The sequence below is a fragment of the Capsicum annuum genome, chromosome 3, assembly GCF_002878395.1.
Source record: "Capsicum annuum cultivar UCD-10X-F1 chromosome 3, UCD10Xv1.1, whole genome shotgun sequence".
NCBI lineage: Eukaryota > Viridiplantae > Streptophyta > Magnoliopsida > Solanales > Solanaceae > Capsicum > Capsicum annuum.
The window spans coordinates 269,630,772-269,646,980 of NC_061113.1; the positions used below are offsets into that span (position 1 = coordinate 269,630,772).

Sequence of the window (16,209 nt, forward strand, 5' to 3'; positions counted from 1 at the left end):
CAAAGGGGTACAATATTTGTTTTAAGGTGACAAAAAACAAAAAATCACGACGGCCACAATGTATGAACTATGTCATCCATCGATCAATATAGTCTATCGTAGACTTACACGTTTATTATCGCATCGACTGATATCATGATTATGCGTAGACCACGATGATCTATGTACAGGATTATGGATCATCACTTGGATGTAGTTAAAAAATGGTTAAATAAATTATAAATAAATGTGGTGTGGATTTCTACACATATGAAGGAGTGTAAACAAGACACATAATCATATTAGAGCTTAGACAAATTGGGGAGGGTGAATTAAGAAGTGTGTGGATGGGTAGTGGTTGAATGCTCAATATCGTAAAAGTAATGTTTAAACAAAGCATAAGTATGTCATGAACTATGTCATCCATCGTTCAATAGACTAATTTGTCTAAGCTCTAATATGATTATGTGACTTGTTTACACTCCTTAACATGTGTAGAAATCCACACCACATTTATTTATAATTTATTTAATCATTTTTTAACTACATCCAAGTGATGGTCTATAACTGTGTACATAGATCACCATGGTCTACGCATAATAATGATATCAGTCGATGCGATAATAAACGTGAAAGTCTACGATATACCAGACTGATCGATGGAGGACATAGTGCATGATATACGACGATCTATTAAGTGTCACCACCAGTCCAATATCATCTATTTAAATCCTTTTTAATTAAATTATTTTCTTCCACCAGCCCAAAATACATGTTACTATTATTTATTTATTTATTTTTTAATTTAATAATTGTCTTTCATAATTCTCAAAACGTGTGATTATCTATTTAAATCATTTTTAATTTAATTATTTTCTTCCACCAGCCACATAACATGTGATAATCTGTTTAAATCTTTTAAAATTAAATTATTTTTTAAATATCTGTTATTATTTGTTTTAATTTACCCGATGATCCATCGATTCATGTAGTCTACTATCGACTAATATGTACAGTTGAAGAAATACTTTGTATAAAATTTAAACATTAGATTTTACTCTTCAGGAAATTAGTCAAGCCACAATACTGTAACTTGAAAAGACAGACATATTTGATTCGAGTTTTCAAACAAGGGATCAGAACAAACATGGTAAACACACAATGTTAAAAGAAACTAAAACATAGTTGTATTAAAATTGTTCATTGCATTACATAATAAAATTTACATCAAAAAGGGGAAAATGGAAGAAGCTTTCTTCTAACAATATCCTACAAAGAAAGCTTATTCAGTAATGAACAAATCAAAAAAACTTGAAAACATATACTAAAAGAAAACATTTAAACTAAATTATGGGGATGGTGCGGGGGTAATGTAGTCAGGGCCTTCCATTCCGAGCCTTTCAAGAATTGTCCTCAAGAAACGAGCAATTCGACGGAGCTCCCGCTCCAGGTAGATGCGGTCTTGACCCATCCCGTAGAAAATTCGGTCCAAATCATTCCTTAGGAGGATGAAGTCGTAGTGCCTCAGAGGAACACATCTGATGGGGCACAGGGGTGTCCTTCTTGGAGACATTTTTTTGATTTGGGTGAAGAAGAAGAAGAAGAGACGATTTCTGATATATTCGATTTAGGAAAAACTGAAGGGTTGCGTAGAAAGAGGGCCTGTACTTATAGACCTGTAGATTGCGTCCGTTCATATATCCACCAAATGGTAGGTCGACGTGTCTGACAAGAGAAAACGTTTTGTATGCATATACCAACTGTTTTTCCTCGTGAAGAGACGTTTTGTGCAGCTTTTAATAAATGGAAACGGGAAATAAGGGAAATAATGATTCATTGCATCGATTGGAGAGATAAGCCGGGAAAATGACCAACATAACATGTTATATCAGCAATAATATAATCAATACATAATATTTTATAGATCATATATTATATATACCGTAGACTATAAATAGTTTATCGTAGACAAAACTTTAGGTCGATAACAACTAAACGTTAAAATCTACAGAAATGCACATTCATCCCACAAAACAGTAGCTTTACAACTGAAGCTAAAAAAAGCCTATTTATGATTTGATGCCCATTCTACACGTAGTTCTTTTGTGTCTGGATTTCTTGTATATTGAACACCTATTCCTCCTTTTGGACTTGGTCTCACCGACTCCCTTAGTGCGTTTGACTTTCTTCCTTTTGAGTTTGGGATCGTATGGGGGTGGAGAAATTTTGGTGTCTACCAATTCCTGTGGCACAATCCATTCAGCCTCCGGAAGGACCACGTTAATTGCTTCCGAGTATGCGAAGAGGTAACTTTCAGCTTTATAAATTGGCGAAGAGTAGTCGGAGATGGTGTTACCATAATCTTCGCCATCACCGTACTTTGCTCGCTGCCATCGCGTGTTTGCACGATATTTTTACCAAGTTAAATTTCCGACAAGAACAGCTCCTCTCCAAGAGATTGACTTTGGCAGTAACGCCGTTGCCGAACACCGTATACTCATCGAGAACCCCGTTTGGATTACCCACATACAAGGAATCACTCGCACTCTTATTATCCCTTAGGATCCTTTCCGCAGAAGGCACAAATATGTTTTTTTTACCACCGACAAATGCATGCCGCTCCCTAAACTTTTCACCAATTTTTTTAGCAATTGAATTGAATATGTACGACACGGGGTACTCCCGTTCATCCATCAAAATCGAGTTGAGCGGCTCGGCGATGTTTGTGGTCATCACGTTGTACCTATTGCCCAGAAAGTGTGCTCTACTCCACTTTTCAAAATCAAGCACATTTTCAAGGACATGAGCTGCCTCGGGGCATTTACTCTTAAATTCCACAAAATTATTGCTAAACTTGTCAAAGGAATAAGCCTTTGCGGTGGCGTAGAATAGATAAAGATGTTCTCCTCAGTGTTGATTTACGCGAAGATTTTCAGCGAGGTGCCTCATGCAAAGTCCGTGATGTGCACGACTGTATACATGGGAGAAGGCATTGTCGATGCTAATGTGCCTGTCGGAGATGACACATAGATCTGGTTCATCTTCTATGATAGACTTCAGCTTCTGGAAGAAGAAGGTCCAAGAAGCATCGTTCCCTTTATCGACAACACAAAAGGCAATAGAAAATATATGATTTTCGGTGTCCCGTGCAACGGCGCTCAGCAGAACGCCCCCGTACTTTCCATACAAATGTGTGCCATCGATGAAAATTACCTTTCTCTTGTGGGCATATCCTCGTATGCAAGCTCCGAATGCTAAGAAGTAGTAAACGAACAATCCATTCATCCGATTTACCATGATAGAGTAAGAAGACCTGGGATTCAATAACTCTACCATGTGGGAAAAAGCCGGCAAGCAAGCATATCCGTGCTCCGGTGTCCCGTGAATGATGTTCTTCGCAATTACACTTCCTTTCCAACACATCCAATAGCCTGCGTTGCAACGTAACTCCTTAAATACAATTCTTTGAATTTCTCTTATGCTTGGAACCTTACCATCCCGAAAATGATTTACACATACTGAAACAATCAATTTGGATGAGACTTTTTTGTGCTTGCGGGTGGCGTTTTCAACGCCGCACATGTGCATCCCGACATACTTGTATATGCGAAATTTATCCGAGGTGTCGTACTTTTTTTCCCGCAACAGCCAACCACAACCACGAGATAAGCATTGCGCCTTCATCAATTTCGTACAGCTCTTCTCCATATAATAATCAAAAGACTGCCTCGCCGCTGCTGCGTTTAGTTGCATTTTCAGCTCTTTTTTATCGGCGAATGTTTGACCACAACAAAAATTGATTCCGTCGGTGAAGGAGTGTCTTGCTTGTGATTCCGTTTCATGGTCTTCTTCATCATCTTGCGAGTCCGATGAAAAATCTTTCATATGCATAAAATAACTTCCATATTAATTGTATCATCGACATCGTTCTCGTAATCATTCAAATCATCATCAACTCCCGGGCGCCGCGGTGGGGGTGCTGATGAATTCAGCGGTCCTTCAAAGGACCTCTCAACCACATTTATCCTCAAAATTAGCCTAAAGCCATCTGCATCAGCATCCATTATGTACGTCAGCACACGTACATCGCTATTTATGATCGTAGGACTCACCTTTTCCCTCGAATGCATTACATAACTAATCACCACGTCGCTCGGTGTGCAATCTAGATCCCCGCTCTGCATTACGCTTGCAACAAATTCGTCGTACGAACTGTTGCGGCGAACAGAAATGGGAATTGTCACCTTGGTAAATGATCTCCATTTCCAACATTTCGAAGTCTCCACCCATTCTCCCATGAAATCACCAGAAACCAGAACAAATTCTGCAATAGACATCCTAGAATTAAGCTTCGGTCGATGGTAGATTATGCTTATGATCTATGTCGTGTTGTATGCACGGTCGATGACTGGCGAGGACGGGTCGATGACTGCGCAGATTTCCGTACAAATACTTGAAATTGCAAATATTGCTTGTAATCAATGATTGTTGGGTTTACGGAATAAAGAAATGAACTTGGAGTCGCCTAAGCTGCTGTAATACACTTTCTAAAGTGGTTTTGAGTAATGTGAGTGATTTAAAGCTTTTTAACAATAGTAGAAAGTGTGTTTGAGAAGATAGAAAACAAATGGGGTAACAATGGATGCAATGGATAAGCTTATGATGTTTGTGGACTAATTTACAGCTGATCGCCGAAAAATAACGCCAGAAAAGTGGCCGGAATCAGAGCTTTTTGGTGGGAAAAATAACCACTTTCTATTTTTAGCTTTTGAAATTATTTTTTTTAATATTTTTGGAAACCTAGATATTATTTTTATATATATAGTGGTGGATAATGGAGTGGGTTGAAGTGTATTATCAGAGACTTGTGGGTGAATTTATTAAGTTGGAAGTATTGGGTTAAAGTGAATTATTATAAAGGTTGGGGCTGAAATTGTTAAGTTGGAAAAGTTGGTGGTGAGGTGGAATTAAGTGGGTATTTGGCAAAGGATTTAAAACTTGTGGGTATCTGATAAAATAGTTTGGATAAAGAATATTTTTGGCATAAAGGCTCTAGAGACTATAACGACAACAAAAAAAATATATTCAACGTCCCAACATCACTTCACATATCACCACTGAGTAATTCTCAGGACACCTCACAAATTATCTATCCACAGCCAGTCAAATACCACCAATTCTACCAAGTTCATGCTTGTCCCAACACATGGACTAGACAAAATAATATAATTTTTATAAATCAAATTTGAAAAACGAGCATCAAAGCTTAAAGTCTCACTTACCTCACTAATGATAAATTCCCCCACTTTGCAATGTGTAGAACACCAACCAACACGACCAATGAGATCAATCTAAGTAAAATATTAAATAACAATATCAATTATACTATTCAGAATCAAGTCTCAATATCCTTAACTTTTAAGTTAGGGCCAAGTCCTAATATCTCACACCTTAACTCATGAATTATGAGAAAAAAATAATCTAGATCTCGTGCATGAATAAAAATAATAATTACTCCATAATAATCTAGTCTCAATAACCCACGAACTATCCACAGAATTTAACTGCATCCTTTCTATTCATTAATAAAAAGACAAATTAATCATTACTCCAGTGATAGGAGTTTATTTGGACCGATCATTGATTAACAACATAAAGAATTCACTGCCAATCATTAGTTCAATTCTTAACAACATGAAGAATTCACTACATGCTATTATACCGTGCATGCTACTGTACCCTCAAAATAGTACTTAAATCTGCTACTGCAATATTAACTGATGTCAATACCTGCAATTTTGATAGTCACCAACGGTGTTTCAAAATTTTTATTTTCATCTTTTAACTCTTCCAAATTCCACCCTAAATTTCTTGTTTTTCTTTCAACAATAAAGGGATTAAGAAGTCTAATATTCTACTCCCGTGTAACTTAATGTGAAAACAATTGAATAAGAGAGTGGGTGTGGCCACTCCTTTTAAATCCTCTTAATTAATATTCCTCAGTTTCAATATAAGTGAATTATTGAGGTATTTATTGGTGTTTCAAAATAAATGAATCGTTGAATTTTTTTTCAAATTTAACCTCATGATAACTTTTTCTTTTTTGGAGTAAAAATGAAAAATTATATTAAATTTATGTCTTTAATTTTTTTTAATCTGTGTATCAAAATCTAATAATTTATTTATTAAAAAATGAAACAATTCATTTATTATAAAATGAAGAAAATAATAAATATAATAAAAAGCTAAATTACTCATTTACCTCTTAGTTTTTTTTAAAAAAAAGCCTTGATTACAATTACTATCTAAAACAAGAAAAGAATCCAACTTACCAACATGCGCGGTGGCACAGTGGTTGTGGTTTAAAAAAAAAAAAAAAGAAAAGAAAAGAATCCATCGAGAATCTTCAATATGGTCTTCAAAGTTGGATTGTAGCATACCCAAGAAGAGGATTACAAATTACGCCTAATGATTTGTAATCATCGTATTATTATTATTATCTAAAATAGATTCTCCATCAATTCACCCTCACATTACTATAATAGAGATATATCTGTGGGTAGATGTAGAAGTAGAAATTAATTCACACGAAAACTCACCTATGATGAGGAAATTTTGTTGGAGAACTTGTTCACTTTACCAAATCTCATTCCACTAACATTTGTACAAATTGATTAAATAGTTTATAGGTCATTACATGCTCAGACCACCACTTCAAGAAGCTGAAAAGTGTGACCACTGCTCCACCGACTTCAGCTCCTCCACTGCTCCGACAACCACTTCAATTTCCGAGCAAATTTGGAGTTTTCTTCTTCAATTTGGTGATTTTAAAGTTAGTTAATTTTTCTAATTTATGATTTTAACCTAATTTGTGAATTCGGGATTTTCTTCTAGTTTTTGGTTTTCAGTGTTGAATTTGTGAATGGGCATTTTGGGGAATTCGGGTTTACATATTTGTTCCGCATTTTGTGTTCTTTGTAGTTTCTATAAAATGGAGATTATATCTGTTTACTAAGTGCTATATTGGCACAGATTTACGTTGTTGACTCTTTGGATCGAGAAAGAATCGAAAAGGCAAAGCAATAGTTTCAAGTTCTGGCCTTTGAGTTTTTATCTCTTTGTCTCAGGTACAATGGTCACTTACCTACTGCAATCAGTGGGTATTTGTTGTTTGTTATCTATATTTCTCTCTTTTATGTACTGTCGATCTCATCGTGGAACCTGTGGCTTTTACTGTCGCTAGATAGCTCATTGCAGTTACCCTTCATCCATGACATTTAGTGTTGTAATTGAGTGCCTCCCGCAGGGTATTCTTAGTGAGAAATGGACATAAAAGCTCTTCTGGAAAAGTACTAAATTTTAAGTTAAACATATTGGAGTGCAGATCTTCTACTTATATTTTGAAATTTAAAGAGATTTTTGTGTCCTATATACCATTCTGTATCTGAATACACGTAATATGCATCTGAATGTGTACTTTTTTCATCCTGTTAGACTAGGCGTTAGGCATTAAGAAATCTGGTCTTGATGCCCATTTCATCTCTCAAAAAATGAATGTGTACTTTTTTCATTCTGTAATTTAAGAAATCTGAATGTGTACTTTTTTCATTCTGTATCTCTTGATATAGAAATAGTTTCTCTCAAAAAATTCTGTTTTCTGGTCTATGCCCATTTCATCTCTGCTTATCGCCGGGCAGAACTTGTTTGAGAGGACTTTTTTGTTAGATTTTTAAAGTCAACTGACTTGCTCATGAAAGAACTGTAAATTGTGAGAATTGGAAATTAAAATGCCATCCTAGAATTGAGTCAGAGTATTAGGCATTAAGAAATCTGGTCTTGATGCCCTTGTAATTGGATCTACTGCACATGCCATCTACTTGCTTGGTTTGTATTAGTGAGTTCCCTTTCACTCTGTTGGATATTAAATGTTATAGTTCCAAGTGATGTAAGGCATCTTGTTAAGGCAAGTCACATCATATTTAGTTGGAAGAATGCCAAGTGCTTTTGGTGATTTCTGTTTGTGAAAAAATGTGTATGTGTACATTGCTTTACATGAACCTTAACAAATTTTATGCTCTCTTAGTGCCAACTCTCCATGATATCTTTAGTGTGTCAATATAGATATGTGTTCCATTTTAGACTCTTGAGTAGAAATTGAAGTTGGAGGTACAGTGGGCCTTAGTGTGATCATTATCTGATTTGTATAGTTAAAAGCAGCAAAATAGGAGCGCTTCCTGGAGAACAAAAGTTTATTGTTAGGCTTCCTGGAGAACAAAAGTTTATTGTTAGGTTGCGTATTATCTTTTATTTCTTTTCCATGTTTGTACTTCTGGAGTTATAGGACATTACTTGTATAGATATTTGATCAAGATTGTGAATGACTGCCCCTACAATATTTTTTTAATTTCCACTTCTCAGTGTTAGCAAAGGCAAACAAGAGGTCAGTTTGAGTGCATTTGCTTTTTTGTTTTCGGAGCTTGTTCAGTACAATCAGACTCAAGTGGACAACATCACTGAATTAGAGCGAAGGTGATTTTCAAGATCTCAGTCTTTTTGTTTATTTGTCTTTGTATTGCTGAACTATGAGGATTCATCATGAAATGAGCTTAAATGAAAAATTGGGTATTCGTATAGTAGAACCTTGACTTGTTTAACACTGGGTTGTAGCTGTTGTTGCCCTTGTATTGCTGAAATTAGAGCGAAGGGGACTTGTATGTCTGTGGAACTTAGAGAATTACTTGTATTGGAATGGACCGAATATGATAAACTGGTTATGCAGGATTCGTACAGTCGTACACTAACTATTTTGGAGTGTAGGCAGAGTTGATTGTTTGATCATTCTACGTTAGTGTTGCTCTAAATATGGAATATAGAAGAGCGATTAGCACATCTCCATTCTCCATATTATTAGCTTCAGATGAAAAGAATCTAAATATGCCATTGTTGATACTTTTACATCCATTTTACCTAATTCTTCCGTTATCGAAAGGAATAAAATTTCTAGTTTTGCTTCACCTAAACTTGTGGAAGGAATCATTTGTCTAATCATTTTGTGCTGAAAAGAAGGCATTGATAAATGGGATTGAATATTAGTCAAATTGAAGTGCCAATGGCTAAGAAGAATCTTCTGCGAACTTGAGCTTAAATATTTCTGTCATTTAAAGTTTGATATAGTTTTGCAGTAAGTTTTGCCATTGCATCAAATTTCAGTGTATTTGTGAACACATTCTTGTCGATGTTAATGATTTTTTGGAAAATAGGTTAGAGGATGCTGGCTATGCTGTAGGAGCACGTATTTTAGAACTCCTCTGCCATAGGGAAAAGGTATGAAGCTTCAATGCAATTGCCATCCTAATGTGCTGCTTTTCACTTATTCACTTAGAGGAACACCATATCCAGATGCTAGGTAGACCGCATAATTCTCGGGGCCAGTTATTTCCATTTAATCTGAATCCGTTATATAGAAATCTATACTTCAAGCATATTAACACTTCATTAAGTTGCTTGTATCCATCTAGTCTCTAGTTTATGTTCACCGATATCAAGTGTTTATCTACATTGTGTATTTCGACATTTTAACAAGTTATTATAAATTTTATTTTTTTTTCCTTAAAAAGGCTAACTGTTGTTGATATAGCAAGAAGATAGTGTCTTGAGTACACCAAAAGTTCCAAAAACAAGAAAAAATGGAAATTGCAATCCGTCTATGCATTGTAATAAAGTTTCCATGTCATTTGCAAAATCCATTTTGATCGAACTAGATCATAAAATATACAACCAAGTTTGATCTGCAGAGTATTGTTAGTTTGACCTTCAAAAACTCTTCAGTTCCTTTACTTCCATAGACACCGCCAAATGCATGCTGGAATTTTATTCCATATAGTTTCACAAAACCTTTACGCACCTTTTCTGTTTCAGCATTTTAACAAGTCTGAGGTTGATATTGGCATTACCCAGTTGATGCCCAAAATGCTGTAGATCATCTGCCATGTCTTTGCTAATTTGGTACAATGCAAGAATAGATGATTGATTGACTATGTGTTGTTATTACACATTTAACTTTGTTACATAACTGGTAGCCCCTCCTAAGCAGATTATCCTGAGTGAGACATGCTTCTCTAAAGACCAACCAAAGAAAACAGAACCTTGCCGGGATTCTTTGACTTCTATTTTTTATTTTTGATGACAAGGGAACCAGCTACTGCTTCCTTCGGGTGCGCACAGGGTAAACCCAATTCAGAATAATAGCCTGCAAACCACATAGGAGAGGTAAACTGCGCTGAGCAAGCCCCGTGCGACGAGCTCACACGAGAAAGCATGCAAGGGTTTTGAACTTGAGACTCCCCATTATAGAGATCCCTGCTCAACGGCTCAACCAACTTGGCCACCCTTCCAGGTTGGTCCTTTGAATTCTATATATGTTCCCAAGGATTCAAATAGCATGCAGGGGGTTGTTTTGAACTTGATAGCCGGATTTGACATTAAAGATTTCTGTGCATGTAAAGATAGTTGCTCTTTCTTTGTGGACTTGATATTGCGACACCTAATCCTTTAGTATTGCATCGGAAGCATAAATGTGCCCAAAATTGGGAATCTTCAAGTTTCAATATGCTCTTGGGATGTGGGTGAAACTGAAATAGATGATATTTTTGCCGACTTTTGCTAATTGAGACTTGATCAATTTTAGTGGCTATATGGGAGAATTTGGGCTAGATATCGAGCATATGGATTTTGATAAATTATTTTATTGCTCCGTAACTTCTTGTCATAGTCCAACATGTATCCATTTGGTACATTTCGACTAATTCATGGCAGACTTGGTATTGTAAAGATGTGTAGCTAACTCATTTCTACTATCACACCGGACCGGAAGACACTGGACAATCAGTTGGAATTTGTTGAAGGGATGAAGTTGGATAGGGGTTACATATCACCATACTTTATCACAAATCAGAAGAATCAGAAATGTGTATGGTTTTGGTTTGCTAATCTTAGTTAAGCTCGCACATGTGCCGTGCCAACGCTTTTTACATATGTTTCATCATTCTACTTTTTGTTCAAACTCACTATACTCCTACTATGTCTGGAAGGAACTCGAGGACCCACTAATTCTTATTCACGAGAAAAAGATCTCAAGCGTTAATGCTGTTGTGAGAGCATTAAAGTTGGCTCTGAGGGTAATTCTATTCCTCTTTTGTTTGATCAGTAAAGGATAACTAATCCTCTTTCTGAGGTTATCAATTTGATTTCCATGAGATTGACTATGGAGCTGTCTGTATACTTTACTTCATCTATGCAAAGCCCCTCTTAATTGTGGCTGAAGATGTGGACAGTGAAGCACTTGCTACTCTTATTTTGAACAAGCTTCATGCTGGAATCAAGGTATGTTGCTGATATATTTGCTCTGCTATTTGTTGTTTAACTTTTCAGTTCGGTGATTATATTTGCTCTGCTATTTGTTGCTGATATATCCCGCATAATAGACGATCCCAAGGGCTTTATAGGACATTTTTGCCCCAAACTTTCCTGTACACCTTCACTTATTCACGGAATTACACTTCTGAAATCATGTAACAGTAGGAAGTAGGAACCAATAACTTTTGACTCAACTGTAGAAACTTCCGTAAAATAATATTTGATAATGTATCAGGTTGCCGAAAAAAAAAAGATAATCAAGATCGAAAGTTTAACATTTAACGACCTTCACGTCATATTTTCTTATAGGTTGGAGTTTGGACTAATGAGAAATAACAAGAAGCGTGAATCTAAATATCTAATGGAAGTAAATGATCCTATACAATAGTAAAAAGTACAAATTTCACATACTGATGAGTCCTTTTAGAGCAGTAGCTAATTGATGGTACAATTATTTCCATATAGACTACTAGGATTATACCAATCAATGCTTATATCTTTTCTCAATTAATTTTGTGGTTTTGGTTGTAGTTACTGGTCCATAGTTAATTTATAAAGCATTTTATTTGCAAGCATTATGGTCCATTTCTTGCCCTAAAAATGTGTTTGACTTTACCAAGTTATCATGCTCTGTTGTGAATCTTTTATTTTTTACAGAGCGGTGTGAATCATGAAGAGGAGGGGCATGGATGCCCCGGTCCGTAGGTGTGAGAGGCTAGCGTTGGATGGTTTTAGACGGGGTAGGGGTAGACCGAAGAAGTACTGGGGTGAGGTGATTAGGCGGGACATGGAACAGTTACAGCTTACCGAGGACATGACCCTAGATAGGAAGGTCTGGAAGACGCGAATTACGGCAGAGGATTAGGGCCTGTTCGGGTCGCTAATGTAGGGAGGTAATTGGTGGGGGTGTATTCCTGGTATGATTCCGTATTCAATGTTCTGTTCCGTGTTCCGTGTTCTATGTTTGTTACGAATCTGTGTGCTTTCCTCTGCTTTATATTCCTGCATTCCTGCTTTACTCTGTTTTATATTCCTTATGGCTGCAGTATCTATGTTATGTCATCTGCTTCTGTGCTGTACTATGTGTTTGTTTGATATCTCGTAACTTGAGCCGGGGGTCTTTCGGAAACAGCCTTTCTACTTCATCAGAGGTAGAGGTATGGACTGCGTACATCTTACCCCCCCCAGACCCCACAAAGTGGGAATACACTGGGTTTGTTGTTGTTGTTGTTGTTGTTGTTGACCCTATGGCAGTCATTTATTCAAAAGGAAGAGATGGTTCATTGCAAGAGCTTGGCCGTACTAAAGTAGTTCCAAACTCATTGAATCCCCAGTGCATTAGGTATACTATTGCTTATCATTTGAGACAGTGCAGAATTTGCTGCGAGTCTTGACACTTAAGAATCTGATGATTCTATCAATTTAGATACCACTTTTTTGTCTTACGAGATTCTTTGTATCTCAGGTTCTGTGTCCTTGATGTTGGCACTCAATTCCATAATCACGATATCAAGGTATATGTGTGTGCTCTTCTCTATTGGCCAAAATACTTTACAAAATAAGTAGATTTTGAAAGTTGGCCAAACTGGCTCTTTTCTAGAGCATGAGATTTTCTAGAAAATATTTGTAAGATAACTTCAAGTTCATAGGGTTACTTTGTTTGGTATATCTTATTCAACCGGTAGACTACTTCTGTAGCATTCCAGGCACTATGGTCTGGGATATTGACCAATCTTCATGTAAACATATGGTCGCTCTTCTTGAGGATTCCGTACTAGTATTTATTTTCAAAGTCTTGCATTGATCCTTGTATCCGCTGACATCTAAAATTAGCCATGAACTTCTCCTAATTCACCTGAACTTGCAGTAGAGCTATAGTAAGATAAACATGTAAAGCTAAGCATATCTGTTTCCATTTTTTTCACTCTGCTACATTGTCATCTGTACAGACTGTTGGACAATAAGTTTCATATCTTACCTGATGAGTACATGTCATGTGCCCCTCAGTTCATTTATTTGTTCCATCATTTACTGTCTATGGGCAAATGGATAAACCATTTTACTTTTTTTTTTCAAGCAATATTAAAGGATACAAACATATATAATCATGGCCTATGACTAATATATCGAAGTCTGCATAGCTTATACAGATGCTTAAACTGGAGGAGCAGGACTTTCTTGGTGAGGCTAGTTGTACATTATCTCAGGTGTTGATAACTGTCAATCCAGTATTTTGCTTTTGAACTTATATTTCTAAGAGACGACAAATTTTGCATTTTAGGTCTGTATAGTTTGTGTAACTCGGTTATGTATATTCCACCACTGGTTTTCTTGTGTTTTGGTTGGTCGTTAAAACATTGTGACTTTGCTTGAGAATCATCCTATTCTGCTTGATTTTTTCCAGAGGTTATTAATCCTACCAGCAAGATAATAGCCACATTTGGTGCGTGCTTTAAAACTGCTTGATTCGTTTCTCCTGTTTAAGTTCTAGCATGCAGCCATTTTTTTTTCCAACCAATGATCAGAATTTATTGGTTGTACGTTTGAAAACTGTTTCTTACTAATACAATAATTGTTGAATTTCCTTGTAGATTGTCACAAAGTCAAACGGGTCCCTGACCTTAGACCTTATATGTGGAGAACAATCTTCTGGTCCAACGCATGCCCAAAAGTCTGGTAAGCTTAATGTTTCTGCTGAAGAAAGTGTTGCCTCAAAGACGACTGTAGAGTTGAAATTGAGATGTTCCAAATTATTGTCCAAGGATGTGTTCACAAAAAGCGTAACAACTCATCAGAGTAGTTTTACCATTTTGAATTGTGTAATGAATATAAGTTCAATATCTTATTGCTTGTGGCAGGATCCATTTTTGGTGATATCAAAATCTACAGAGAGCGGAATGGTGGTTCCAATTTGCAAAACAGAAGTTATAAAAGATGATCATAGTCCAAATTGGAAATCAATTTCCTGGAGTATCCAGTATAAAAGAAATGTTCCTCCATGTGCTTCCTAAAAGAATTTCTGAAACCCTCCCAAAAAATGCAGAATCATGGAAGGGAAAAAACCGAAAACCCTGGGAGACAGATATTGCTACCAGCAATATTTTTCATGCAGTCATTAACCATTTTTTCCGTGGATTGATAACTCAATGATAGATATTTGGATTTGAAAGTGTAGCTAGTTAATTTTTCACACATCGATTAGTTGAGGGGTGTCCATACAATTTGCACTGCCGATCTTTGGCAGATCGTATGCTCTCACTTGGAAGAATTTTCATGTATTTGCTCTTTAATTTGAATAAAGGGGAGCCTTGGAGAAACCTAAAGTTGTTGAATGTTTTGAATTATGAGATTATTAATGAATGATTTTGTTTTGTGATGTGTATATATTCTGTTATAACATTAATACGAGTGACTATTTATATAAATCGTTTCAATTTAATAACATGTGGCAACAATTGTTGCAATAGATCAATAAACCATTGCAATAGGTAGTTACAATGCGTTGCAACAAAATAACAAAAGCGTCACAATAGATGTTATTGCAATTGTTTAATGTCGTTGCAATCTATTGCAACAGTTAGTAATTGTTGTGGTAGATGAAAATAGGTGTCCCAATAAATAATGAAATAGTTGTAATTGGTACTCAAAAAGCGTTGCAACAGAATAACAAAAGTGTTGCAGTAGATGTTATTGCAACGACAATAGATAAAAATTGAGGTCTCAATAAGTCAAAAAATAACCATCGTCATAGGTCAAGATATGACGACTGTTATTTGAAACCTTCACTATAGCTTGACCTATGGCGACGGTTCAGACAACCATCGCATAAACTGTTGCCATAGACCTATCGCAACACCCATCTATGGGACGCTTGCTGAACCGTTGCGGTAGACCTATGGCAATGGTTTTGTTATCTACTGCAACGGTTTTGCAACCATCACCATAGGGGTAATTTGTAGTAGTGATCCTTGGGATAAGCCATGTTTCTAAGGCAAGAATGGTAGATCATCTCAAAAATCAAGACATAACATGGTAGCGTCAACTCTTGTACGTAGGACATGACTTGTTATTTGAATGTCCTTGGATAAGTCTTGCCTCTAAGGTAAGAGTTATTGAACATCTCATAGATCAAAATATAATGTGACAGTGTCAACTCTTGCCCGTGAAACTTAACTTATTGTTTAAAAGTCTTAAGTTTTGCCTTTATTTACAGAATATATTGTTAATTAAGATACAATATGGTAATGTCAACTCTAACTTGTGGGCATAACTGATTGTTTGAAAGTAATTGAAGAAAAGAAAAGGAAAAAAAAATAAAGTTGCGGAAAAGAAAAAAATGAAGAAAGACATTGAAAAAAATAAAAAATAAAAAAAATAAAAGGATATATAGAAGTTGAGAGGAGAAAAGCAAAAAAAAAAAAAAAGATTGAGAAAAAAGAAGAAAAAAAAATCAAAAATAAAAGTTGAGAAAAAAGAAAAAAATAAAGGCCGAGAATTTTTTTTTTTTTTTAAAAGTTAAAGGAAAATAAAAAGGAGAAATAGAATAGAAGTTGAGAGGAGAAAAGTAAAAGAACTAAGAGTTGAAAGTTCTTTCTTAAAAAAATTAAAGAGAAAAGAAAAAAAATTAAAGTAAAATAAAATAGAAATTGAGAAAAGGAAAAAGAAAAAAAAAAGGTTGAGAAAGCCTTAAAAACTAAAGTAGAATAAAAAAATGTTGAAAAATAAATAGGAAATTTATTTATAAATATTGGAGATATAACGAGGTAATAGGTCGTAGGTGTAAGAGGATAACTTTGAATGATTTCAAGCGGGGTA

At 35.8% G+C, this 16,209-nt stretch overlaps 1 protein-coding gene across 1 annotated transcript; it reads left to right on the forward strand.

The window, feature by feature from the left end:
- The first annotated feature begins 6,668 nt into the window (after window positions 1-6,668).
- LOC107861616 (protein BONZAI 2) lies at window positions 6,669-14,776 on the forward strand. The gene is made up of 11 exons (XM_047410240.1): window positions 6,669-6,811; window positions 8,398-8,508; window positions 9,240-9,303; window positions 11,070-11,156; window positions 11,281-11,361; window positions 11,822-11,824; window positions 12,636-12,736; window positions 12,860-12,908; window positions 13,536-13,601; window positions 13,986-14,174; window positions 14,253-14,776. Exons 7-11 carry the CDS (start codon window positions 12,642-12,644, stop codon window positions 14,403-14,405), a joined length of 552 nt encoding a protein of 183 aa, XP_047266196.1. The 5' UTR covers window positions 6,669-6,811; window positions 8,398-8,508; window positions 9,240-9,303; window positions 11,070-11,156; window positions 11,281-11,361; window positions 11,822-11,824; window positions 12,636-12,641; the 3' UTR covers window positions 14,406-14,776.
- Window positions 14,777-16,209: the final 1,433 nt, after the last annotated feature.